This window comes from Neopsephotus bourkii, unplaced genomic scaffold (assembly GCF_033783945.1).
Source record: "Neopsephotus bourkii isolate Nb327-2 ecotype Australia unplaced genomic scaffold, CSIRO-AGI_Nbou_v1 NB_580, whole genome shotgun sequence".
Taxonomy (NCBI): domain Eukaryota; kingdom Metazoa; phylum Chordata; class Aves; order Psittaciformes; family Psittacidae; genus Neopsephotus; species Neopsephotus bourkii.
This window is the reverse complement of record NW_026901081.1, coordinates 372130-399287: the sequence shown is the minus strand read 5'-3', so window position 1 is coordinate 399287 and position 27158 is coordinate 372130. Positions and strand designations below refer to the sequence as shown.

General features: G+C 55.0%; 1 protein-coding gene and 1 long non-coding RNA gene across 3 annotated transcripts; one reads left to right on the top strand and one right to left on the bottom strand.

Annotated features, from left to right (window-relative positions):
* Positions 1-567: 567 nt before the first annotated feature.
* On the top strand, positions 568-26756 carry CHRDL2 (chordin like 2). Of its 2 annotated transcripts, XM_061351343.1 has the most exons (11): positions 568-687; positions 8261-8373; positions 9521-9614; positions 10118-10260; positions 13516-13609; positions 14717-14772; positions 15892-16060; positions 17222-17416; positions 20356-20538; positions 24299-24391; positions 26431-26756. In XM_061351343.1, exons 1-11 carry the CDS (start codon positions 606-608, stop codon positions 26508-26510), a joined length of 1302 nt encoding a protein of 433 aa, XP_061207327.1. In that variant the 5' UTR covers positions 568-605; the 3' UTR covers positions 26511-26756. The 2 variants fall into 2 exon arrangements, with proteins under 2 accessions (XP_061207327.1, XP_061207326.1); XM_061351342.1 differs by lacking the exons at positions 568-687; positions 8261-8373; positions 9521-9614 and having other exon boundaries at positions 9742-10260.
* Positions 8480-9668, bottom strand: LOC133211193 (uncharacterized). Its single transcript, XR_009725146.1, has 3 exons — positions 9379-9668; positions 9315-9346; positions 8480-8674 (listed from the first exon to the last, which is right to left on the bottom strand). It is a non-coding gene; the product is annotated as an uncharacterized LOC133211193 (long non-coding RNA).
* Positions 26757-27158: the final 402 nt, after the last annotated feature.

Below are 27158 nucleotides of genomic sequence, written 5' to 3'. Positions count from 1 at the left end.
CGCAGCCCCCCCGGACGGGTCCAGCACCGCAGGGAGGACGGGGTTAAAGCTGCGGCTCCCGCACCGGCTCCGCGCCCGCCCTTCCCCCGCCTCCCGGCGGCGAGGAATTTCCTAAAACACCCCCCAAAAAGTGGGAAAATAATAATAATAATAATAAAAAAACCCAAACTCAACACCCCCCCCCCCCCAGCCCCCACCCCCATCTCCGCCTTTTTAATACCAACAAACAAACTCCTCGGCTCTCCCTAAAGGAGGCGCCTTTGATCGGAGCGAGACGAGACCCGTCGGGCACCGGCATCGGCACCGCGGCACCCCCGGGACCCAGCACCTCGGCACCGGCATCTCTGCATCCCCGGGCACCGGTACCCCCGGGCACAGGCATCCCCGGCACCCCTGGGCACCGGCATCTCTGCACCCCCGGCACCAGGCACCCGATACCGGGACCGCAGCACCGCCGGGCATCGACAGCGGGAGCGAAGCTCCCCAGCACTGGGACCGAGACATCACCGGGCACAGCACCCGGACATCGGGCAGCGGCACCCGCGGGCACCGGGACCGAAGCCCCCGGGCACCGGGACCGAAGCCGCCGGGCGCCGATCGCAGCGATGCTCCCCGGGGCAGGACCCCTCGCCTTCCTCCTCCGGTGCCTGCTGCTCCTCCTCGGCTCCGAGAGCCGCGCCAGGGCTCGTAAGTCCCCCCCCGCTCTCCTCCACGGGTCCCTCCGTGCCTCAGTTTCCCCATCACCGGGGTCCCCGGCACTATGAGGGTGGGACTATGCTTTGCGGGCATGGCCCCGGATACGGGGGTGCAGGGGCTGGTCCTCCCTGGCCAGGATGTGCCAGCAAGCCAGGTCCCCATCCTGCAGTGTTGGGGACACAGTGGTGTCCTCCACTACCTGAGCACACTGCTGGGTGCTGGTGAGGGTGCTGGGGGCTGGAGGGGCTGGCAGGGATGTGCTGAAGGTCCGGGACCTTCCCATGGGCTAGAAACGGTGCAGGGCAGGGGGCTGAGATGCAGACCCCACTCAGCAATAGCACATCTCCCTGCTGAGGGTGGACAGGACATGGGCAATGTGGGGAAAGGATCCCCCCAAACCAAAGCTGGGGGCTTTTCTTCGTGTCCACCCCTTGTCCATCTCCATGTCCATCTCTTGCCCATCCCTTGTTCTCACCTGCCTCTGCTCCCAGCTGGCAAATGGGACAGGTAGGATTAGGGATGGGAAAGGGATTTGTGCAGTGCTTCCTTGTTCAAAAAGCCTTAAAGGACTTGGCCAGGGCTGTTCAGCAGCTTGAAGGGTGCTGGAGGTGTTAAGTGGGGACAGGAGCTGGGTTTGCCTTGGGTAAGGCACTGGGACCTACCGGGCATCCCTACAACATCACAAAGCCACCTGAGCAAAGCAAAGCAGCACCCTCTGGGTCCCTCCGTGTGTTCTCCTCTCTAATCCCAGCGGAGCCTGTCGGTGGCTGCATTAGGGTGATTGATGACCTGCCTGCTGCCAGCAGTGCGTTAGGCACTCGGCACATAACCATCCTCCTGGAGCACTGACCCAGACTGTGAGCGCTGGGTTTGCTTGTCCCGGCATTGAAGTGTCCAGGGGGGAAAGGCAGGAGGATGGATGGGGCTGTGCAGAGCCCTGGAGAGCAAAATCGGGGTGAGTTTGGCTGCTTCCCCTTCCCTGGGCTCAGCCCACAGCATCGTTCCTTGCACAAGGGATTTTGGGCTGACTCCGTGCCTCTGCCAGGGCTGTGTTATCCGTGGTACCCAGGCTAGGGGGAGGATGGAGACATCAGCAGTAGGTGCTAGGTGAGGTCTTTGTTTTGCTGATGGAAGGAGAGCCCCTACATTGCAGATAAACTGTGATGAATGGGGGCAATGAGGGCTTGTCTGCTTCAGGTGGAAGTGTTGGGGTCCTTTTGCACCCCTTATGATGGTGATAAAGGACTGGAGACTGCGGGGCAGGGGCAGGGAAGTCCGGGATCACCTCTCTGCATCACTTTGGCTGTGTTGAGGGTACATCCCATGGCGCTGGGGGGCTCCAGGAGCCCCATGGCTGAAGGTAGAGGGGTTTTGGTGTTGAGACCCTCATCCTCCTCCATCCACCCGTACCTCTCATTGCCTCACGTTTATCCCAGCGCTGAGCACTCAGGGAGGATGAAGACAAGAACAAATGAGCTCCGAGCAGCCTCATCAGCCAAGAGTGTCGCGGCTAAAAATAGGTGAGGAGCAGAAACAGTCGGGCTCGAAGGCAAGTCAGAAAGGAGGAATTTGCCCACAGAAACAGGCTATTTTAGGGGATTTACACTGAGCTGAGAGGCTGTCAGGGGCACAGGTTCCTGGGCTGGATGCGCTGCGGGTGAGCAACCAGCTGAGTGCGGTGATGGTTTGGCTGGAGGCATTTAAAGCCAGCATCTCTGGAGAGCATGGAGCAGGGGTGTTCTCTGGGAAGGTAATGTTTCATTCCATTTCTAACAGGTACTGTTTCATTCCATTTCTAACGTGGGTCCTGGAGAAAAGGGGGTTCATGGGGTCGGTCTGTGGGTTTGGACCTGGTGTGATAGGGGAATGGATGGTCCAAGAGGGGAAGGAGTGGGATGAAAAGCAAACCCTACCTGTGGGCAGGGTAAGGGAGAGGTGACACCTGCACATCCCACTTTAGACACCCAAGGATCCCCTTGGGAAGGAGCAGGGGGAGCAGAACCCTGCCTGCTGCTCACAGAGGCCATGAGGATGCTCTGGATGCAGGACTTGGTCCCTCCACCCTGGGGAGCTCAGGGATGCTTCATGAGGCTCAGTTGCAGGTTTCCAGGCTCCCACAGTGCCAAGAAGGAATTCCCAGCCCAGGACTGAGCGAGGCGAGGATGTGGGAAGTGATCTGGATGTGAGCAGAGCCATTGGGATGCCACATGCCAAGGGCTGGGTGCGTTTTAAGCAGTCCCCTCTGAGCCGGGGTTGCACTTTAAGCCCTTCATAAACACAGGGCTGTCATGGGAGTGCTTGGACTTTCTGTTCCAGGGGCTGCTTCTTACACCTTATTTATGGCTGCTTTTAAAACCTACAAACTGCCCTGCATAAAATAAAGCATAAAATGTTTATGCTTTATTTATGTATATTTATTTCTATTTATTCTGTTTATAATGATAAAGCATAAGATGTTTGGGTGCCATGGTTTAGTGCGAGGTGTCCCTGCCCATGGCAGGGGTCGGAACTGGATGAGCTTAAGGTCCTTTCCAACCCAAACCATTCCATGACTCTATAAACACAGCCCCTGTGCCTGGTGTGGGGCTGCCAGGCAGGTGTGGGACCTCCACAAAGGCTCTTGGGGCCATGAGCACAGCTCAGATGGGTCCAATTCAGTGGAGAGCTGTTGGGGGACTGCCTGGGATGCAGAGACATAGAAAGGTTTGGGTTGAAGGGAGCTTAAAGCTCTTCCAGTCCCAACCCCTGCCATGGGCAGGGACCCCTTCCACTGGAGCAGCTTGCTCCATGCCCTTGTGTCCAACCTGGCCTTGAGCACTGCCAGGGATGGGGCAGCCACAGCTTCTCTGGGCACCCTGTGCCAGCGCCTCAGCACCCTCACAGGGAAGAGCTTCTGCCTTGCATCCAACCTGAATTTCCCCTGTTTCAGTGTGAACCCATCACCCCTTGTCCTATCACTGCAGTCCCTAATGAAGAGTCCCTCCCCAGCATCCTTGCAGCCCCCTTCAGACACTGGAAGCTGCTCTGAGGTCTCCACGCAGCTTCTCTTCTCCAGGCTCAACAGCCCCAATGTTCTCAGCCTGGCTCCATACAGGAGCTGCTCCAGCCCCTGAGCATCCTCGTGGCCTCCTCTGGACTTGCTCCAACAGCTCCATGTCCTTCTGACGTTGAGGACCCCAGCACTGCACCCAGTGCTGCAAGTGGGATCTCCCCAGAGCAGAGCAGAGGGGCAGGATCACCTCCTTCAGAGACCCCCTGCACCAGGGATGAAACAGGGGCGAATCAGGGTGACACTTGTGGGGCATTCCGGTAGCATCCTTGTTGGAGGCACTTTGGTGCCTGGAGTGAAAGTCCCTGCCAGGGAAACTGGGGCATGGGGCTGGTGGAGGCTTCCTGCTGTAGGTGAGCAAACTGGGAGCGGTTTGTGCCTTCGTGTTCTGTGCTTTGGGGTCTTGCAGGTGCATTAGTCCCTCTCTAGACACGGGTCAAGGCTTTACCTGCAGTAGGGACTCACTTCTATGGACTCTTAGTGTCCTGTAGCACATCTTGGGGGCTTGGAGCAAGCTGCTCTAGTGGAAGGTGTCCCTGCCCATGGCAGGGGTTGTAGCTGGAGGAGCTTTAAGATCCCTTCAACCCAAGGCATCCTGTGCTTCTATGGGTCTATGACCCCATGCTTCTATGATTCTTGTATTCAAGAAGAAACTGGTCAGATGGGACCTGTTCTTGGAGGCATTTACAGTGGGGAACACCCCCCTTTCCACCTCTACTCCTGCTTCCAGGTCCCTTGGGGCCACCTCCAAGCACAGAGCAATCAGCAAGCTCAGGCTGTGTCTCCACGGTGGCATGGACCACACTGGTCCGTTGTCATCTCCTTACCTAGGGAAGGAAAACAAGGTGATGGCATCACCCTGCTCATTTGGTCCTGCAGCTTTGTAAACCCACTGCAGCTCAAGAGCCCTCTCTGGCAAAGCAGAAGTGAAACAAGGTGACTTTTGTGAGCCTGCCACTGCTGAAGATGCAATAATCGAGGTGACTGAGCCGCACAGGAGCAACTGACTGCCACAAACGGCTTTTGACTCTGAGTGGAGGGGGAAGAGCTCCAAGGTTTGACCTCAGAGAAGGAAATTGTTAAACTGGCATGGGAAAAAATGATCCAAACTTTTAAACCTCATCCATTTATCCATCCATCCATCCATAAATCCATTCCTCCATCCATCCATCAATCCATTCATCCATCCATCCATCCATCCATCCATCCATCATCCATCCATCCATCCATCCATCATCCATCCATCCATCCATCATCCATCCATCCATACATCCATCATCCATCCATCCATCATCCATCCACCATCCATCCATCCATCATCCATCCATCATCCATCCATCCATCATCCATCCATCCATCCATCCATCCATCTATGCATCCATCCATCCATCATCCATCCATCCATCCATCCATCCATCCATCCATCCATCCATCATCCATCCATCCATCATCCATCCATCCATCCATCCATCATCCATCCATCCATCCATCCATCCATCCATCCATCCATCCATCATCCATCCATCATCTACCCATCCAGCCATCCAGCCATCATCCATCCATCAATCCATTCCTCCATCCATCCATCCCTCCATCCATCTGTCCATCCCTCCATCCATTAACCCCTCCCTCCCTCCCTCCCTTCATCCATCCATCCATCCATCCATCCATCCATCCATCCACCCATCCATCCATCATGCACCCACCCCTCCATCCATTCCTCCATCCATCCATCCATCCACCCACCCCTGCATCCATCCATCCACCATCCATCCATCAACCATGCACCCATCCCTCCCTCCCTCCCTCCCCAAACATGCTGCTGCCTCAGGTCCAAGCCCTGGCACCACACTCTGAGAGGCAGACAAGTGTCTGCTGCTGCCCATGGTTGCCAGGCAGCTTTCATGTCACCATCAGGCCCTCTGCACCCATGAATCAAGCTGCTTTCGAGGGCTGGACCCAAACCAGGGCTCCACTTGTGATTAAATGCTTGGAAGAAGCAGCCAACTGGCCTGGGAGCCTGCAAGCTGAGCGGGGCCGCGGTGCATGGAGGTAACTTCATCTCTTCACCCGCAGTGTAATTCATGAGGATGCTGCAAGCAGGGAAGAATGAAGCTGTTTTCTCACCCTTTGGCTATGAGAAATGATGGTTTCTTCTTCTTTTTTTTGGAGTTTTGTGGAGCTTTATTCCTTTTTCTTCTGGGTTTCTGCAGTTTCCAGCCCCATTGTCCCCGTTCTTGTGTGGTTTCCTGTAAGCAAACGTCCTGCATGGCTGGAAATAGGGGTTTGCTGAGTTGTGAAGGGGCTTGGAACAAGCTATGGGGACAATGTAAAGAGCTGATGGCCCTGCCTTGGCAGAGGGGATGGACTATGTGATATCCAGAGCTCACTTCCAACCCTAGTGATTCTGTGTTTCTATGTGGGGGATAGGAAGCAAAATGCTTCTGCCTGTGTCTCTGGTGGCATCCACCCCAAAACTGACTCAAATCTCCACCACTGCAGATGCAACGTGGCCCCATAGTGCTGTGCTTAGGCTAGGTGATGTGGGCAGCTGGTGGCCACCTTCTCTGAAGGAATAACTTGGAGAATCAAGTGCTTGAAGCCATCAACTCAATGAGGAGCTCAGGGCTGCTGGCAGGCTCATAGGGATTGAGTTGGAAGGGACCCATAAAGAGCATCATAGACCCATAAGGCTGCCCTTCCCAATGGTCACAGGGTCTGGCCATGGTAGAGTGTTGCTTGGGTCTATCCTGAGTTGGGCTGGTTCAGCTTGGAGAAGAGAAGGCTCCTGAAGGGGAGACCTGAGAGCAGCTCCAGTGCCTAAAGGGGCTGCAGGAAAGCTGGAGAGGGGCTTGGGACAAGGGCCTGTAGGGCCAGGCCAAGGGGAATGGCTTGAACCTGCCCGAGGGGAGACTGAGATGAGCCCTTGGCAGAAGCTCTTCCCTGTGAGGGTGCTGAGGCGCTGGCACAGGGTGCCCAGAGAAGCTGTGGCTGCCCCATCCCTGGCAGTGCTCAAGGCCAGGTTGGACACAGGGGCTTGGAGCAAGCTGCTCCAGTGGAAGGGGTCCCTGCCCATGGCAGGGGCTGGGACTAGAGGAGCATTAAGGTCTCTTCCAATACAAACCAGTCTGGGATCCTATGGTCAGGAGCTGAAGGAGGGATGTCTGCCCACTGCACTGTTTCCGTATGGGTTTTGCCTCAGTGGTAGGAGAAACGCGTTAAGCAGCAGCACCTCCAGCTTTGGCAAGGTGGGACAGCACTGGCCAGGCTCTCTAAATCCCTGCTTTGCCCCTGGTGCCAGAGCAGAGCATGGGATGGCCATAAACTAACACACAACAAGATTCTCCTCCACAGGAGGAACAACTCCTTTACACTGAGGGGTATCAGAGCCCGGGCAGGGGCTGCCCAGCGGGGTTGTGGAGTCTCCATCTCTGGAGGCATTCAAACCCCACCATGGACACGGTCCTATTTAACCTGCTCTGGGTGGCCCTGCCTTGGCAGGGGGTTGATCTCCAGACGTCCCTTCCAGCCCTAATGGTCCTGTGATGGTTTCAGCATCACTGGGGTGGTGAATGCCACTGGGCTCGTTTTGGGCACCTTGGAGGAGTCCTTCCAGCAGCACAGCAGGCTCAGCACCCACCAGCTTGCCTGTATTCACATGATGGGCAGCAGGCGCTGGGCCCCATGCCTTCAACACCAGCCCTTTCCCCTCTCCCCACATCCCCAGGGCTCCACAAGGTTTTAAGAGACCCATAAATGCTTCAGGGAGCGTAAATATCTCCACTACCTTGAGCAACGTCATCGCCCAAACTACCTCAAATCCCCTCGATGACATAACCCTTAAATCACCTCCAGCTTTTAGTGGGGCTTTGGGCACCGAAAGCACCAATAACACACACATTCATGGAAGAGCTTAACCCATGGAATGTCCCCCCTGGCTGCTTGGGGACGCATCACAAGAGAGCAGGAGCTGGGCTGTGGTGGGAGTTATGGGGTCTGTGTTCCTGCATGTTCAGTTGGGGTCAGAGCTTGGTCCTGCAGGACCAGCGATGCTTTTTGATGTGAGCGTTAGGGATGCCTGAGTCGGGTTTCCTGGCCATAGTCCTGTGGGGAGTATGGGCATGATCTGGGCATGGTTTTGTCCCCCAGGTCCTGCTGTGGGCTGGCCTCATCCTGCCAAAGAGTTATAGAATCATCGAATAGTTTGGGTTGGAAGTGACCCCAAAGCTCATCCAGTCCAACCCCTTGCAATGAGGAGGGACATCTTCATCTAGATCAGGTTGCCCACAACCACATCCAGCCTGGTCTCATGTATTTCCAGGGATGAGGCATCCATCACCTCTCTGGGCAACCTGTGTTGGTGTTTTACCATCCTCATTGTAAGGTCCCTGATGAAGAGTCCCCTTCAGCATCCTTGTAGCCCCCTTCAGACACTGTCCCAGCTCTTCTCATCCCAGAGGAGAGCCCCCATAAGGACCATCCCATTGTCTCACATAGCTTCTGGTTGTCTTTCAGGGCCGGACGTGTTCTGTGACTTCAATGGCAAGAAGTACAGCCCTGGTGAGAGCTGGCACCCCTACCTGGAGCCGCAGGGGCTGATGTACTGCATCCGCTGCAGCTGCTCCGAGGCAGGTCCCACCGAGGTGCCCCGCGTGGTGGTGGGGATGCTGCTGCAATGGGCATTGACTTGGCAGCTTTAAAGCAGATCAGGTTTAAAGCAGGTCTAATTTGACCAGAAAAGCCCTTTCCAGTCCCATAAGGACATTGGATTCATCTATTTCCCTTTGAAAATACCCCCTGTCACCATAGGGTGGTGGGGTCACCTTATGAGGGAGCTATCTCAGTAGTGTTGGTGGGCTGTAGGCTCCGGGCTGCAGTGGGACCATGGGTGGTATTTGATGATGAGACCATGAGCTGGTTGGGTTTGACCTGGGGATGGAGACCACCTTGGCTGGGTTGACCTGAGGATGGAGACCTCCATAGCTGGGTTGACCTGAGGATGGAGACCTCCATGGCTGGGTTGACCTGAGGATGGAGACCTCCATGGCTGGGTTGACCTGAGGATGGAGACCTCCATGGCTGGGTTGACCTGAGGATGGAGACCTCCATGGCTGGGTTGACCTGAGGATGGAGACCTCCATGGCTGGGTTGACCTGAGGATGGAGACCTCCATGGCTGGGTTGACCTGAGGATGGAGACCTCCATGGCTGGGTTGACCTGAGGATGGAGACCTCCATAGCTGGGTTGACCTGAGGATGGAGACCTCCATGGCTGGGTTGACCTGAGGATGGAGACCTCCATAGCTGGGTTGACCTGAGGATGGAGACCTCCATGGCTGGGTTGACCTGAGGATGGAGACCTCCATGGCTGGGTTGACCTGAGGATGGAGACCTCCATAGCTGGGTTGACCTGAGGATGGAGACCTCCATAGCTGGGTTGACCTGAGGATGGAGACCTCCATAGCTGAGTTGACCTGAGGATGGAGACCTCCATAGCTGGGTTGACCTGAGGATGGAGACCTCCATAGCTGGGTTGACCTGAGGATGGAGACCTCCATGGCTGGGTTGACCTGGGGATGGAGACCTCCATGGCTGGGTTGACCTGAGGATGGACACCTCCATAGCTGGGTTGACCTGAGGATGGAGACCTCCATAGCTGGGTGAGCTACACCAGCACAATCTGTTGTGATAACGTGCCCATTATCCAACATCTCCCTCCTCTTGCAGGGGTGAACATGGAGCTGAATGAACCTTCTCTGTCTCTATCTCTCCCCAGAATGCCAACATCAGGTGCTACCGGATCCAGTGCCCAGCTCTGCAATGTGCCAGCTCCATCACGGACCCCCAGCAGTGCTGCCCGCGGTGCCTTGGTAGGTGGACATCTCATGAGGAGAGGGTGACAAGGCGCCCATGGTCCTGCAATCGCTGGGCACCCTGTACCTTCACCTCACCCTCACAGGGAAGAACTTCTTCCTTGTCTCCAGCCTAAACTTCCCCTGTTCCAGTCTGAACCCATCACCCCTTGTCCTATCACTGCAGTCCCTAATGAAGAGTCCATCCCCAGCATCCTTGCAGCCCCCTTCAGACACTGGAAGCTGCTCTGAGGTCTCCACGCAGCTTCTCTTCTCCAGGCTCAACAGCCCCAATGTCCTCAGCCTGTCAACCCCTTCCAGCTTTCACCTGTGTGCTGAGCTCAGCAGGCTCAGGGCAGCCCCATTCTCCCAAAGCTTTAGGACCATGCGTGCCCTGGCCACTTCTTCTTGGGGTTTCAACAGCTCCTCACCCTTTTGGCTTGGCTTGGTGGGGAAGCTGCTGAGCATCCGGGTGATACCGGTGCCTGGCTCTCATCCTGTTGCTTCCTCATCTCTTGCAGAGCCACATTCCCCCTCTGGCCTGCGGGCACCCCTCAAGTCCTGCCAGTACAACGGGACAAGCTACCAGCAAGGGGAGATGTTCACCACCAGTGAGCTGTTCCCCAGCCGCCAGCCGAACCAGTGTGTGCAGTGCAGCTGCTCTGTGAGTGACCAGAGAGCCATGGGGTGGCAGGGGGGGCTCGGGGTCTGCTCCTGCACCCCAACAGTGTCCCACCAGGGCACAGGCCTCATGGAGGACCATTGGGCGCATCCATGGTGGGATGGTTTGTCATCAGGATGGGGCTGTCAGTGCAGGAGGTTGAGCTTCATCTGAAATGGTGCTGGGTTCTCCCACTGCAGAGATGGATGCTTCCCTCTCTTTGATCCCAAGCAGGGTCCATTGGGCCCTGAGGTTGGAGCACAAAGCACTCTCCTGCATCTCCTTCCCAATGGGAGCAGCATGAACAAGCTGCTCCAACAGTGGGTTATTCACTGGAGATCCCACAGCCCAGTTCTGGGGGTCCTTGGGGTGGGCAGGGGACAGCCCTATCCCCACTGAGCACAATAGGGCTCTTTGCCTGCTGTGGGGACCAGGGCTCTGGGGCTCTCTATGCAGCATCCAGCTACCCCACCTGCCCCACTGAGGCATCCTATGGCAGATGGACAGCAGAGAGGACACCCAGGAGCCTTTCCACTTGTGTTCTAGCTGCAGAACAGATGGAGTTTGTAACTGGGAGAGCTCAGGGTGCTTGGAACACAACCCCAACAGGAGGTACCGGCTCTTGGGCTTGCTGGGATGTGGAGCTGGTGAGATTGAGTGAGCTCCAGAAAGGATCTGATGGCTCCAAACCACTGCTGGGTGCCTGGATCCCATGGTGGCACCAGCAGCCAGCTCCTGCCCTGCATGGATGGAGCTCAGCACCCCTTGATCTTCACCCTGTTTGCTTGGATTTGAGTGGAAGCTGAACCCAGAGCTGAGATGAGCTTGAGACCAGGAGCTGGGCTCCTCTGGAACCCCCTGCAGCATCTTCATCCCCAGCCTCTGGGCCATTGTGTGCAGAGCCATGGCCAGGAGAAGGACCATGCATGTGCTTGCCAGGCTGCCTACATAAAGCATCTACAGGAAGCCTCTGCCTTTTACACCCAACTGCAATGACTGCATGTCCTCGATGGTCCTGCTCGCCCTGCCTGAGGGCTGTGATAGAGGCCAGGATGCTGAGTGCTCCTCAACGCGCATGGAGTGCCCATTGCCAGCAGTGGAGGGATGCTCCATGAGCCTGCAGCAATGCTGTGAGACCGGACCTGGCTGCGTTGTGCCCAGAGCTCTTCCAGAGGCTGGGATCCTGTGGAACCCCATCAAAACCAAGTCCTGACAGGGCTGCCTTGGGAGCTGGCAGCAGCTCTGAGGAAGGTGTGTGGAGCGTGGAGCCCTGCCTGCCAGGAGCTGAGTGTCAGCATATGAATGGAGCAGCTCCTCCTCCCAAGGAAGGGGGATTGGAGGTGCTGATGCTGGGCTTGGATGCCGGGAGGAACTGCTCATGCTGGCTGCAAGCCTCTGCCATAACAGAGGGCTGCAGACATGGCTTTCACCACCCCTCATACAGAGCCTTTGCATGGGACCAGGCTCCACGGGTCTGCGCTTTGCTTCCAGCAAGTAATTGGCCTAAGCTTGGCCAGGAAAGAACGAAGGGAAAGCCCAAATCACCTCCTTCTCTCATGCCAAGAGCACGCACGCTGTGGTTGCCATCAGCTTGATAGCAAAGTACGTGTAAAGCTGGTCTGAGCCCCTTGTGCTTGTGCACACCTGGGAGGAATAGCTTAGGTGTAGGAATCACACGGCTTCTGAGGCTGCATCCGTCCATATGGACCCCAGCTGGGTGCCAAGCCCATCACCTAGCGACAAACACCGGGAGGGAGCCCTTGAATCCAGCTCTATGTGCAGGCCTGGCCCTGCTTTCCCATCTCATCCCATCCAATCCCATTCATCCCATCCCAACCCATCTCATCTCATCGCATCCCATCCAATCCCATCCCATCCCATCCCATCCCATCCCATCCCATCCCATCCCATCCCATCCCATCCCATCCCATCCCATCCCATCCACCACTGTCCCCAGGAGCTCCGTGTCCCTGTCAGAGGCACTGGCCCTCCCTCAGGCTCTGTTTATCCAGCAGGATAATGCCTTGGATACGAAGAGGAAAATAGAGGGATGGAGTGTGGCAGGGGCTGTGTCTGATGCGCTCAGCTGCTGGAACAGCTGCAGGAACAGCTGGTCTAAACCTCCCTGAGACCTCCCAGAGACCAGATCCGCTGGGATAAATCCTGCTTTTTATCCCACTTGCTCTTGGAGCAGGTCTTTGCCATGAGCCTCTGCTCAGGAGGAGGAGGAGGAAGGAAGAGGCTGCGTGGCCAAACCCTGCTCCATGCAGGTCTGCATCCCATGGAGGGCCCTGAAGCAGAAGCATGGTTTGGGGTTGCTCCATCCTCCACCACATCCTCTCATTGACCAAACCTCCTTCCTCCTCTTCACATCCCTTTCCCAGCAGTTTGGCTTCCTGGTGGGAGAAGAAGCTGCTGTGGCTTGGTTTGCTATGGGTATCATTGGTTAACCTCTTGGGTTGACTGAGAGCTTGTGGATATGGATGTTCATAGAGGAGAGGACCTTGCTGTTGAGGTCTGGTTGCTGCTGTGCTGCTGAACATCCTTTTTTACCCTCCTGCAAAGCAGCAAAACCTCATCCCTGTGGCAAACAAGTGCAAATCCACTGACTGAGGTGGGACTGGGATGCAACAAGGTCAAGATTGGCCTTGAATCACTATAGGAATGATGTTTCCTGAACTCACCAGCAAGCCAATGGAAGGTCTGCATCTACACCTCCATCCATAGCTCTTGCTCCAGTGTCCTTGTGTGCTTGGCTCTGGTGCTATTGGATAACCCAAGAGGGAGGGCAGAGCTGTGGAGCTGGGGCTGGTTTCAGCACCATCACTCTCCCCCTTTCCACTTGCCTCCTCCAGGTCCTTGTCCTGGGAGATGCCAGAGGAAAGGCTCTTGTCCCTCTTTAAGCTGGTGGCTGTTGTGCAGCCTTTACAAGTGTGTGGTGGCCATTTCAATGTGGCAGCGCTGATGATGCTTGAGAGGAAGGCACTGCCTCCTCTTCCTTGGGGAAGACCACCGTGCCCTTGTTCTTGGCCATGAGCATGCCAAGAGAGGACACCACAGACCATGTTCTACCCCCCAGGATGGAGCTTGCATGGACAGATCTTCATCTTTCATCAGCTGATAGATGATTGATGGTAGTTGATGGATTACGGGGTGGCTTTTGATTTAGGGTCGATCTGACACCCAACACACGGGACATACAGCCCTGTCCATCTCTTCATGACGCTGATGATGCTTTTGTTCCTCCTGCTCTCCTAGGAAGGCCAGATCTACTGCGGCTTGGTGACCTGCCCGGAGCTCTTGTGTTCCTCTCCCCTCACCGTGCCGGATTCCTGCTGCCAGGTCTGCAAAGGTAATGAAAGGCCCAGGAGATGCTCTTACATGAGATCTGGGAGATCCCATACGGTTGCCACCAGCTGGCAGGAGCCATTTGAAGCCATTTGAGCAGGATTTGGGAAGCCTGTGCTGTAAATCAGAGCTGTTCCTCTGTCTTGGTTGCACCATGAAACTAAAGATGAGGGCTTCTCCTCCACATCTGCTTGTGTGCTGCCTCCCTGCATCCCATACACAGGGGAGTGAGGAGGGCATCAAGCTCCATGTCTCCAGATGAGACAGACTCAGGAGCGAATGAGCAGGTTCACTCCTTGCTGACAACGAGCTCACAGCACAGAAGGTCTCTTTACCACGAAGCTGGAAGGCCGTGGTGGTCTCCTGGCCATGGACATAGAACGAGCTCCTTCCAAACTCTCCTCCTGTGCAGTTTGTGTTCCTACCTCTTAGTTTTTGGTGCAGCTGGGGCCTGTCCTTGACTTGCTGGGAAATGTCTTTGGATTTCTTTTCTTTTTAATCAGAGAGCTCAGAGCAGCTTCCAGTGTGTGAAGGGGGCTACAAGGATGCTGGAGAGGGCTCTTCATTAGGGACTGCAGTGATGGGACAAGGGGAATGGGTTCAGACTGAAACAGGGGAAGGTCAGGTTGGAGATAAGGGAAAAGCTCTTCCCTGTGAGGGTGCTGAGGCGCTGGCACAGGGTGCCCAGAGAAGCTGTGGCTGCCCCATCCCTGGCAGTGCTCAAGGCCAGGTTGGACACAGGGGCTTGGAGCAAGCTGCTCCAGTGGAAGGGGTCCCTGCCCATGGCAGGGGTTGGAGCTGGAGGAGCTTTAAGCTCCTTTCTAACCCAAACCAGTCTGGGATTCTATGGTTCTATCTCCATCACCTCATACGTTAACTCTGGGGTGTTTTCATGCCACCTCCCTTCAGAACCCCCAAGGCCACGTCCTTCTTGGAGCTGAGCTGTTGTTAACAGCGGGGATAAAAGAGTGTTTGGGGTATGGTTCCCATCTGATGGGTATTCAAAGCTCCACTGCACTCACAGCACCATGAAGGGAGCTGCTTGCGGTCAAGGAGAGCAGATCCTCACCCGGCCCCGCAGCGTTTCACAGGACAATGCTTTCCCTTGCAGATGGCTCACAGGAGAAGTCCATGGAAGAGGAGCCCCTGCAGTTAAACAGAGGTGTTGTACGTGATGTTTGAATCTTAAACCTCAGCGCAGCCCCATTGCACAGCTCAAAGAAAGCCATTTGCCCTTGGCCATAGTCTTCTACAAAGGAATGAGCAGCTCTAGGTAGAATCACAGCCCCTGGTTTATAGATGAACCCTCTATGGGAGGGTTCTCAGCATAGGCTGAGACCTCAGACCACCGAGGAAAGACCCTTGTCCTCTTCCTCTGAAGCATCTCCAGTGTCTTTGGAACTGGAAACCTTGGGCACTTCCCGTTGTTGGGAAGTTGAGGTTGGAGCAGCTGAGGAACACAGACAGAGGAGACCCAGATGTAACCAACAGCCAGATGTGACCCTTACCCATAGTCAGATGGCCCAAAGCTATCTTTGGGTGCTTTTGCATCAGGAGATGGTGTCTCCTCTCCACCCTAGGCTCAAGGGTCTCCAGTCACAGAGCATCCAGTGCCTGTTTGTAGCAGCAGCTCCAGCAAGGAAGAAGTGACTCCTTGGCTCCAAGGGTTGATTCCTGGTGGCGTTGCAGAGCTGGGCAGCCCATGGCACTCCTGTGGGATTAAGTCCCAGCCCCTGACCCTGCCCTTTTCCATGCTGCTGGGTGCAGCGCCAGCATCACACCTCCACCACCGCTAAACCCTCCAAACCAGGCACAAGGGAACCCTTTGTGCTGCATGGCTTGTCCCAGCAGCTTGCTCTTTGGAAGCCTGGGATGCTCCTTGGGATTCCAGTCCTGTTGGCTCCACACCAACCCTCCTGGTGCTGCCAGGTGGGAGGGCAGGATATGGCCCATCCTTACCTCTCTGATCCTGTTTGGATAGCATGGATCCCAGTTTCCCAGCAAGCACCTAGGAAAGACCTAGCCTATGCTGGTGATGTAGGACCTCACTTGCTTCTCTGAGGGCATTGGGTTGATGCCCCAATGAGGCTGACCCACACGCAACATAGGGAGGACACCAGTGCGGGGCACTGACACTGCTCAGCACTGCTTAAGTGGTTACAGCTCATCCCTGTCTCTGGGCCTTCCTCTCCCAATGGAAGGTGTGTAGGACACTGCATGGCTCTGGAGTGAGAACAACCCCACTGCCCGGGTCTGAGTCCCCTTCTCTCCTCTCTCTGCTCACAGAGGCACTCACAGGACCAGTGCCTGGGGGAAGCCATGGGCAGGAAGCCTCCCGGAGCCACTGTGGCCACTGCCCTCAGCTCTTCCCTGGAGTTCGTGCCCAGGAGCTTCAAACCCAAGGGAGGAGGTGGCACCACCGTGAAGATCGTCTTGAAAGAGAAGCACAAGAAAGGTGAGGGGTGGAGGGGATGGGCCGGGTGTGCATGGAGGAAGGGGGCTTCTCCAGGACATGGAGCGCTCCAAGGAATCTGGTTTAGGAGCAGGTTTCCACCACCGAGTCCTTCCTATTCCTCCACAGCCATTCTCACCCAGCTATCTCAGCCCTGGTGGCCCATACAGTCTTGATGGCATGTTCAAAGCCAGGTTGGATGGAGTCTTGGGTGACATGGGTTAGTTTGAGGTGTCCCTGCCTGTGGTAGAGGGGTTGGAACTGGATGATCTTAAGGTCCTTTCCATCCCAAACCATTCCATGATTCTATGATGCTAATCTACTGCTTTCTAAAAGGGGTTGGGAGATGGTTGGTCCTTGGGGTGTTTTGGAGATCTGGGCCCTGGGAAAGGAGATGTTCAGCTGGAAGATTCCATATGGTCCTTCCAGGACAGTGCTGCAGAGAGACAGGATGATGCTCCTTGCACCTACCATGGGCTGGGTCTATCTCAGTGCTGTGGTCTTCCTCCTGGAGGAGGGAAAGAGAGCTGAGGAGGTAACCCTCATGGAGATAAAGGTGATGAGGAGGTAACCCCATGGATGCAGAGGGGAGAAGCCAGCTCATTCCTCCTGCTGGGGCTCTCCCACCCCTATGTCTCCAAAGGGCTCTTCCCAGTCGTTGGAGATGAAGCCCTGGAGGAAGCTGTGGGACCTCCAAACGTGTTCGTGGAGGAGTCAGCAGGTGGCACTCTTCACTGTGCTTCATGCCTGGGACTGCCTACGAGGACCCTGGGCTTCAGAGCCTTGGAGGACAATGAGGTCCTGCCCACACTCACCCCATCGGGGAGGTTGTCCCCAGCAGCACCCATCTCCTGCAGCTTGGTCCCCTGCCCCATAGAGTCAATTGGGTTGGAAAAGACCTTTAAACTCACCCAGTCCAACCCTTCCCAGCACTGCCAAGGCCACCACTGAGGCCCTGAGGTCTCATCTACACGTTCCATGGCACCTCCTTAGTGGGGTGGCTGCAGTATCCCCTTTGCTGCTGGATGTGCTGCTAAAGGACCATGCTCCTCAAGAGAGCGGGGCCACCCGCTTCAGAGGTGTGAAACGCGTTGGGCTCCACCAAGCATTGGCTTTGCAAAGAGGAGGTGGATTTATTTCCACCCTTTCCTTTCTCTCCTGCAGCCTGTGTGTACAACGGGAAGACCTATTCCCATGGGGAAGTGTGGCATCCCGTCTTCCGGCTCTACGGCCTCCTGCCCTGCATCCTTTGCACTTGCAGGGATGGCGTCCAGGACTGCCAGAAGATCACCTGCCCCAAGGAGTACCCGTGTGAGCATCCAGAGAAAGTAGATGGGAAATGCTGTAAAATATGTCCAGGTAGGTGAGATCCCCATTTCTCCTGCAGGTACCTTCCAGCTCCTTCCTTTAGCCTTAGTTTGAAGCCCCAGGCAGATGTGTTCGCATCACTGGTCGCTTGAATTGACATCAGCTCAGCAGGGCAAGCACCAGTGTAAGGGTTGGTCTTGAAGGGCAGCAGGACTGACCCAAGGTGAGGAAGGCGCATCGATCCCATAAGGATGGATCTGTTGGGTGGCTGTAACCTGGAGAAAGATGCTCAAGGAAGGATGTGATAGGAGTCTTCAGATACATAGAAGATGTTTTCTGGGGAGAAGGTCTGTTCTCCAGAGCTTCAACTGGGACAAGAAATCATAGGGTTAAATTGTGGCAGCTGAAATTAGGAGGAAACTTCCCAACTGTGGTGTTACCTGTGGCACTCATGGCTTGATTGAACTGGAGTTGAATTCCCCAGTCCTGGAAGGGGAAGGTTTGGCACACAACTATTGGGGTGCTCCAGGTAGAACTGGGCTGATGCTGGGGCTGGGACATGGTGGAGAGGACCTCTTTATTTCTCATGTGGGTCTCTTGGCTGCTTCTTGCTCATTGGAAAGCTGTTCACCTTGAACCACACACCTGGCAAAGATGGGGCAGAGCAGATCTGTTCCCACTGCAGAGCATCCCTGTCATTCAGCAGTTTAGCTGAGGGACCACCCAGTGCTTCCCTGGAGACACTAAAGGTACCTGAGCACCCCTGAGCATCTCTGCAGATGCAGCGCTTCCTGGCTGGTCTCCGATGTGCATCCTCAAGGTGGTCCCCTAGAGGGGTCTCAGCAGGGAAGACCCAGCAAAGGGCATCGCCACACTTCAGAATGGGGGCTGAGAAGTGGGATTTTCCAGGGTTTCCAGCCTCTGAGCAGGGATGTTCTGAGCGAGCGAAGGGCAGAAGCTCAGCTTGTTTTAATAAGGTTTCTGATGTGTTTATGAGCAGGATTTATGACGTGGTGCCTGGTGGGAACGGGATGTGATGACTGAGCAGAGCCCTTCCAGTCTCGCATTCCCATTATAGTGGCTCTTTCTGCTTTCAAGTCTACAACTTTCTCTGCTGGGATCTCTCGTCTGCTCAGCCTTCATTTATTTCCAGTTAAACACTCTGACCCAGCCAAAACGGCTTTCTCCTTGCTTTCCAGTACTCCCAGATTGCAATCTCACACACACACGCGGGGCTCAGCCAAGTCTCGGGCTCGTCCATTGCTTTGCTGCATGGAGGTTTCACCCATCTTCCTTTGCCAGGCGGTTTCCATGACTTTGCTCCTCTTCCTCCTTTGTTCCCAGCAGCTTGGGGACAAACTGAGTGATTTCTGTTAACAAAAGGGATCCTGATTGAAGGGGAACCCGGTGTTGTGATGCATTGGTTGGATGGGGAGACCATTGCGGTTGCTGGGAGCAGGAGTGGTGGCTGGGACCCCTGTGTCCCTACTTCTCCCCAGCACTGCTGGCCATTGAGTAAAGCTCCAAGGTTGTTAAATACCTGTTGTACTTGCAAGGACGTGTAGTTCCTTCCCTATTGTAAAGGTGGGGATTCCTCAATGGATGCAAAGAGCAGCCACGCATTGAGTGAAGTTTAATGGTCTGGGATGGAGGTTTTCCTGCATCCATACCCTGCGGTGGCAGGGATGAGGGTGGTGGGTTGCGGCTGTCCCCCATCACACCACACTGAGCCTGCAGGGCTGAATGCTTGTGCTCCCGATTGACAAAGCCCTGATTTACATCCCTTTAAAGTGGGATTTCCATCCCCTCTCTGAGCTCCTGAGCTCTCTGAGCATCCTCTCTGAGGAGCTCAGGACCACGCCAGCGAGCACAGGATGAGGCCTAGAATAACTGTCCTACTAAAATAAACCCCAGGCATCTATTCATAGCCAAACTTTCTTTCGAGTAGTGTAAAACAGCTCCAGCATCCAAAAGGACGGGGAGAACAAGGCTAAATTCAGCAGAGCTGAGCTTCTCTGCGTTCCAAAGACCACAACCAAAGGCAATAAATCTCCTTCCAAACCCAAGGGGGATTCTTAATTACTCCAGATCCATTAAAAGCATGAAACAATCAGCAGCTCTGCTTTAGCAAGGATGCTGAAAGTCACGTAGGGGCCTGCCGGTGCCCCTGCTGAGGGTCTCCCCACTGTTGTGGGGTGAGGGTTTGGGCTGGGGCTGAGCCGGGCGCGATGCCCAGGCACGGTGCTGGCTCCTGTGTTGCGGGCTCATCCCTGCGTGTTGCTGGCATCGATCCTCTGGGATGGCAACAGGAGTGGGATGGGAAGTGAGGAGTTCAGCCTGGGCTTTGCAGTGGGTATGGGGGATGCCCCGAGGTCCTTGCAGTGGGTATGGGGGATGCCCCAAGGTCCTTGAAGTGGGTATGGGGGATGCATGTGGGGAAAATCCCCCTTCCCCATCCCTGCTGGCACAAAGGATACCAAGATCATGGGGAATGGGGATGAGCAGATCCAGAGATCCTTTATCAACATCTCCCTCTAATGTAGAGGGAATCAGACCCTGGGAGGCAAGGTCCATTCGAGGATGTGGCATCAAACCCAGTGAGATGCCTTTCTCTTGATGCCAACAGGAAGGCCAACGAGATGCATGGGCTTTGCAGTGGTGATGGCCCCAAGGTCCCTGCAGTGGGTATGGGGCATCCAGGTGGAGAAAATCCCCCTCCTCCATCCCTGATGGCATGGAGGAAGCCAGAATCAAGGGGAATGGCAAATATGGGGCTAAGCAGAATCACGGGCCCTTTATCAACATCTCCCTTTGCTGCAGATGGCGGTGTTTGGGATCAGACCCCAGGAGTCAAGGTCCATTCAGGGATGTGGTTATCCCACACGGCATCAAACCCAATGGGATGCCTTTGCCTTGCCCTGGGTGCCGAGCTGGCTCCTCCAACCTCCTTCCTGCCCCATGTAACGAGCTCTGTCCTTGTCCTTGCCCAGAAACCAAGGTCAAACCCACTGACGAAGCAGCCACCACGCGCTGTGGCAAGAACCCCAACCGCGTCCTGGTGTACATGTTCGTGCCACCGAGCTCCGGGTCCTCCAAGGAGATCCTCAGGACGATGGCAGTGGAGAAGGAGCCTGCAGAAGAGGTGGAAATCTACAACTGGAAGCTGATTAAAGGTGGGTCATGGCCCGCAAGCAGCCGGCAATGGAGGAGGTGTGTGGAAACGTGCTGCTTTCCAAGCTTTGTTCGTGTTCTCAGGCGTTCCTAGTGGTGCTCCAGACCTCATGGGGTGAGTGCAGAGCTGCTGACAGCAGGCTGGCTCCTCCAGCTCCATCCTGCTGCACTCTTTTGCCGTGGGTTGCATGGAGATCAGGGGCTGGAAACCACTCCTGGCCCCAGTGTGTGCCATCATGAGCTGTAACAGCAGCCGGAGGTACGGCACGTGGGCAAACAAGGGCCATGGCTTCTCCTCCAAACCTGCCCTGGCTTTCATGCCAAATGCATATGGAAAGCAAAGCAAAACAATGTTCTGGTCACTCTTTTGTTCATTGCTGGAGCAAAGCTTGCAGAGATGCTGCAGAGATGCACACGGAGGGGATGAATTGGCCCCAGCTCACTTTTGGGATGGGCGGATCTGGATGCTCCTGTTGGGGTGTCCTCCAGATAGCACACCATCAGTGACACCCATCTCTTGCTCTCTCTTCACACCTTTAGCTTTACAACACTCTTGCACAGCAGAAGAGCCTATCTCTGCTAGGGACACTTGTGTTTCTATTGGGCATGGGAATGCATTGCAGTGTCCCAAGCCCAAGTCTCCATTGGACAAACTCTACCCCTTGCAAAAAGCTGTGCCTTGAGCACTTGAGGTTGGTCAGACCCTACTTATGGATACAGTGAACCTTGATCCATGTCTTCTGGATGAGTGCAGGCAAATAGTGGTCTCTTGGGCATGCTCCTGTCTTACATCACTCCCTTAGGAGACCTCCTGTGGCTGCGTCTTCAATGGGGAGCACATGTGGATAGGAGTCAGAGATGGAGCCCTGGCTGCCACCCCGTCTCCATCCTCCCCAGTGCCCCTCTCCCCAGCCTCCCCCCTTACCCCGGCACAATGGCACCTTGTGGCTGGAGGACACTCTGAGCCTGCACTGTCTGGGCCCCACCGCTTCCTCCCCTCGCTCCTTGGCAGAGGTTGCCACCCAAAACCTTCTCGCCACCTCCCGAGGCCAAGAGCTTCGTGTCTGCTCCTGAGCCCTGCCAGCCAAGGACAGGGGAGGCCCTTGTCCCCGAGGCCAACACAGCTCTTTTGCTTGGCACAGCAAAGTGTTACTATTGGGAAAGAGCATGAGCTCAGGCACATATGGATTCCACCTCACCATGGTCCATCACTCTACCAACAGAGCAGCGTGTGTGGGGAAAGGAGCCCGCAAGTCACGCCTGGAGCCCGTCCATCTGCCTTTGTATGGGTTGATGGTACCTACGTGGCTTCTTCTGTTCCTGTGTTTCCTCTTTGGGGCTGGAGTTGAGAGGAGAAACCAGTGCCAGCGCCAGGCTGGAACCTGGTGATGGGACATGACCAGCCCCGATGAGCTGCAATGGGGGTTCCCCATGGTTTTAGGGGTCGGGACACCTCAGTGACTTTGGAAAGAGACTTTCTGATGGTTTAGAGCAGGAATTGTCATAGGGAGAGAGGGCAACAAAGGAGCAAGGAGGATCAGAGAGGGACCAGCATGGTTTGGAGTCTCTGTTGTTGACTCCTGCCTTGCTGGATTGCACTGGAGGTGCAGCATCCCTATGGATCTCTTCCTCCCATTTCCCCTGCCAGGATGCTGAATAGACTTTGACCAAACTATTCCTTTCTACCTTGAACACCTGCACCTCGGGGACCTTCATCAGTCCCCAGTGTTTCACCACACTGGTACATCCCCATACCACCCACCTGCCATCCGCAAGCTCTTCCATCATTTGCTTGATGATCTCCTGCCATAAAGACTCTGCAGCCCATCCCACCCCTTCCAGAGCCACAGAGCCTTTGCTAACGAAAGGCTTTTCACCATGTTCAGCCTTCTTCCAGCTCGAGCTCCTGCCTTCTCATCCTCACCATTGTGGCCGTGAAGAGAAGGCTCCTTTCCTCTGAGGATGCCATCAGCTCCCACCTCTGTCCTCTTTTACATGGTTTAAGGTTGAAGTTTTACGTGGTTTAAACTCGGTTTAAGCTGAATTTATTCCCACTCTTTAGACTCATAGAATAGTTTGGGTTGGAAGGGACCTTAAGATCATCCAGTTCCAACCCCCTGCCATGGGCAGGGACACCTCACACTAAGCCATGGCACTCAAGGCTCTGTCCAACCTGGCCTTGAACACTGCCAGGGATGAAGCATTCACAACCAACCTGGGCAACCCATTCCAGTGCCTCAGCACCCTCACAGGAAAGAATTTCCTCCTTATATCCAATCTAAACTTCCCCTGTTTCAGTGTGAACCCATCACCCCTTGTCCTATCACTGCAGTCCCTAATGAAGAGTCCATCCCCAGCATCCCTATAGGCCCCCTTCAGACACTGGAAGCTGCTCTGAGGTCTCCATGCAGCTTCTCTTCTCCAGGCTCAACATTCTCAGCCTACCTTCATCCCATAAAGCCTCTTTGGTGCTTGCAGGCACCATGGGCTACTCTTATCCACACCTCCCAGTGCATGCTGGAGCATCAGCTGCATTCATTCCTCCACTGCTCCCAGCTCCCATCCATCAGAGACAACCAAAGGTCTCCACCTCGGAGGGCTCTTGGGTGGCTGTTATTGAGGTGGGGTGATGAGGAGATGTTTGTCTCTTGGAGCTCTTCTTTAAAATACCCTCTTGGTTGCTAATGTCATGGAAAGGGCCTCACCAGCCACGGGGACCGCTCGCACCCCCTCCTGCTCCTTGCTAAGTATAGACCAGGAGGATTTAGTGAACACTTGGGCCATCAACACTTCTATTATCTCCATCCAGCATCTTCTTTTGTTCCTGGTAGCACTTCTCCTCCTGACCCCCTTCAAGGGCTTATTCATAGCTCAAAGAGCCACATATTTCCCCTTACGGCTTTGACTTCCTGTCTTCATCCCCCCTTAGTCCATAACATCCCATTTATATGGATTCCTTGCCCATTTCTTTTCCTCACACACTCTCTATTGTGTAATTCCTGCTGGGAATCAGGGAGAGCCTCCTAACCAAATAAGGGGGGGATGTTGCCTCTCACATCAGCAGTGGAGCCTGGGTGAGAGGTGGGGAAGGATGTGCCAGGAATACCTGCCTGCTTTGTCACGCTTCCCAGGCAAAGCTGAGCATCACAGCCCCTAATCCTGCAGAAAGGTCACTTCCATTGCTCAACGCAGGTTCTGGTTCTCCTGGGTCAAACATGTGAGTCAGGCAGCTCTGTTAATGGGATGCTGCTGGCACAGGCAGGAATAGCAACCTCTGCTGAGGGCATTTATGGGGTTTTATCTCTCCTGGAGGAGTTTCAGGGCTGAGGGCAGAGAGATGGAAAACCCTGGTCCCTGAGAGCATCCAGGAAAGGAAAGCATCCAAGGATGGAGGGGACTATGCAGTGGGGGAGGATGGAGTGAGCAGAGAGGACAGGGATCCCAGGACCCCATTGGTTTAATCTTTTCTCTTATGGTTTGGGGGCAGCTCAAAGCTCCTCCAATGTGAGATGCTTTTTGGAGCAACAAAACCTTACTGCTACCAGGTGTTGTCCCTGCTGTGTTCTGATGTGATGAGCAGTTTTCAAATGGGATCTCTCCTTGATTCACTCCCAAACCCCAACCAGGCTCAGTGGCACAGGTCCTGCACCAAAGCAGGGTGATGAAGGCAGCATCCCTTTTACATCTCGGCAGGGGACAGAGGAGCGGACATCCAAACCTGTCTGAGCCCTCAAACCTGATTCCCTGTGGTTCCCTCTGCAGGGATCTTCCATCTGATCCAGACCAAGAAGATCAGCAAGCAGGAATTCAAGCAGGAAGCACACAACTTCAGACTCATCACCAGGACGAACGAAGGTAGGGAGGCAAAAATCCCAGCTCCCCACTCGTCCAGCCCCAAACAACCCCGTGTTTTGCTGCCCATTCCACAAAGGGCTTCATGTATCCCGGTGGTGTGGTGTGGGGAGCTGATCCATAGGGAGAAGACTTAGAATCATAGAATAGTTTGGGTTGGAAAGGACCTTAAGATCATCCAGTTCCAGCCCCCTGCCATGGGCAGGGACACCTCGCTCTAGACCATATAACCCAAGGCCTCATCCAACCTGGCCTTGAACACTGCCAGGGATGGAGCATTCACAACATCCTTGGGCAACCCATTCCAGTGCCTCAGCACCCTCACAGGGAAGAGCTTCTGCCTTATCTCCAACCTGACCTTCCCCTGTTTCAGTCTGAACCCATCACCCTTGTCCTATCACTGCAGTCCCTAATGAAGAGTCCATCCCCATCGTCCCTATAAGCCCCCTTCAGATACTGGAAGGATGCTCTGAGGTCTTGTCCAGACATAGCTGGGTTGGACCTGCCCCTCATCCGCAACACTCCTGGTCAGCAGTCACACTTCCCCTTGATGATGCTGGAAAGGGCAGCCAGCTTTCTAAAAGTGGACTCAGGCTTGTGTAATCCACAGGCTTTGTGGCTCCGAAGCATGTAAACCTGTTGGATTTTATCCCATTGAATCCATCTGGCATCACGGGCGGAGGGGGGAAAAGAGGGAATTAAGCAAGGGATTTGAGGAAAATAAACCCTTGAGGTAGTTTGGGAACTCATCCGTAATGTTCTTGGATGGGGGAGATGCTCCAGGGAGCAGGAACGCCGGGGCACTAAAGTGCTTTCCTGCTGGCTGCCTCTTTGCCTGGGCTGGGATCAGCTGCAATGGGTTCGGTTTGGGTCGGAGCCGTTCCCATCTTGTCCAGCACCCCCAGTTCACGGGGTCGGCTGGGAACGGTGCTGCTGCCCAGTGCATTCCATCACACCCAGTGCCCCAGGGAGGGAGCTTTGTTTTCACCTCCCATCCACTTAAGGCAGCATCTCTTGGCCAATGGGGGATTTTCAAGTCCCTGCTTCCAGGTCAGGCTTTGGACCCTCGGTGGGATCTCTGGCTCTGTCCCCTTGTTCTCACCTCGGTTTCCCTTCACCAACAGCCCTGTTGTGAAACCCTCCCTCTGCCGCCCGCCCTAGGAAAGCGCTGCCCATAGATTTCCTCACAACAGGAGATTAATTCAGCCAGGAAATATTCCCTCCCTTGGGAATGACGACACCAGGGCTGCATAATCCTTGCTGGGATTACGAGGGAAGCAACAACCAAGGGGGAAAGCATCTCCAGCTCCCTCCTGCACACATGGGGATGCTGGGGTTTGAAGGGGGAGCAAGGAGAGGGGTTGGGGTGCTTTGTGATGGGTTTTGGGGTGTTTCCCAGCTCCCATCAATGCATTTGCTTTGTGTTGCACAGCAGTGAGGCTGTGGAGGGACCTAAGGGGGTTTCTTCTCCTTAAACAGGGGGAGTTCAGGTTGGAGATAAGGCAGAAGCTCTTCCCTGTGAGGGTGCTGAGGCGCTGGCACAGGGTGCCCAGAGAAGCTGTGGCTGCCCCATCCCTGGCAGTGCTCAAGGCCAGGTTGGACACAGGGGCTTGGAGCAAGCTGCTCCAGTGGAAGGGGTCCCTGCCCGTGGCAGGGGTTGGGAATGGAGGAGCTTCAAGGTCCCTTCATCCCAACCCAGCTCCATGATTCTATGATCTTGCCCTACCATAGGTGGTTACAAAGCCCTGCACAAAGAGCCAAGTGGCTTCCAAGGAAAGCATTGGGAATGCCATTGGTTGTGCTGTGAATTGCATTTCAGGAGGTGCACAGGGCCCCTCTTCACCCCAAATACCATTTTAATGGCAATTCTAGGACTGTAGCAGCACTGCTGAGTTGCTCTGACCATGGCCACCGTTGTGGGTAGACCTCTCCCAGCGTGGTTCTTGGAGGTCCTCCATTGCAGAAGGGGCTGTGCATGGGGTGAATCGTGCTTGCCTGCTCCAAGGGTTGCTGCTCATCCGTGTCCATCTCCATTCATCCAGGTCACTGGAACATCTTCCGAGCCCAGACATCAGAGCTGCGGATGACAGAGAGCCCAGAGAAAGACACAAAGAACTTGTAATGAGAGCAAACTCGAACCTAGCTCTTGATTTATGTACACACCCCATACACACATACACCTATATAGGAAGTACAAAGCCTCATTACTCAATAGACTGGCACAGCAGTAAAGGATGCACTAGTGTAAACTACAGAGCCTCCAGCAACGGAGCCCAACTGAACCACGTGGAACCACAGCCGTGGAGGTGCCTCTCTCCAATGGGAGAGCACAAGAGGTTGGCCATCACCTCCTGCGACAAAGAGGTTGGATGTGTTGGAAGAGATGTGAGACCTGGAGCGACATAAAGAGGTGGGATACACCCCTGACACCCAGCGCCCTGAAGAGCATCAGCAGTTAGCAGCAACCATGACCGTGCTTCTTTCCAACCACCAGCATGAAGATGACCTGCAAGGAAAGAAAAACCATCCCTATTCTTTCCCTTGGAGCCCCTGTGCCCTGCAAAGGGTTTCCTTGGATAAATACCCCCCAAAGGGTATCCCTGGAGAAGTCTTGGGTCTTTGCTCCAGCCAGGATTCTTTTCCCTTCTTTGCAGGTCTCTTGAAGATGGAGTTTTTGGGAGGACCCACCTGCTGATGGGGTCTGAGACCCCAAGTGCTGCACTAAGGTCTCTACCGAGCATGTTATTATGCTATATATCTATCTATATCC

Coding starts and splice junctions, on each gene's coding strand:
- CHRDL2 (XM_061351342.1), top strand. CDS start 9,790: ATGAAGAGTCCATCCCCAGCATCCTTGCAGCCCCCTTCAGACACTGGA. Junction 16,061..17,221: donor GAAAGAGAAGCACAAGAAAG/GTGAGGGGTGGA, acceptor TCTCTCCTGCAG/CCTGTGTGTACAACGGGAAG. Junction 24,392..26,430: donor CATCACCAGGACGAACGAAG/GTAGGGAGGCAA, acceptor CCATTCATCCAG/GTCACTGGAACATCTTCCGA.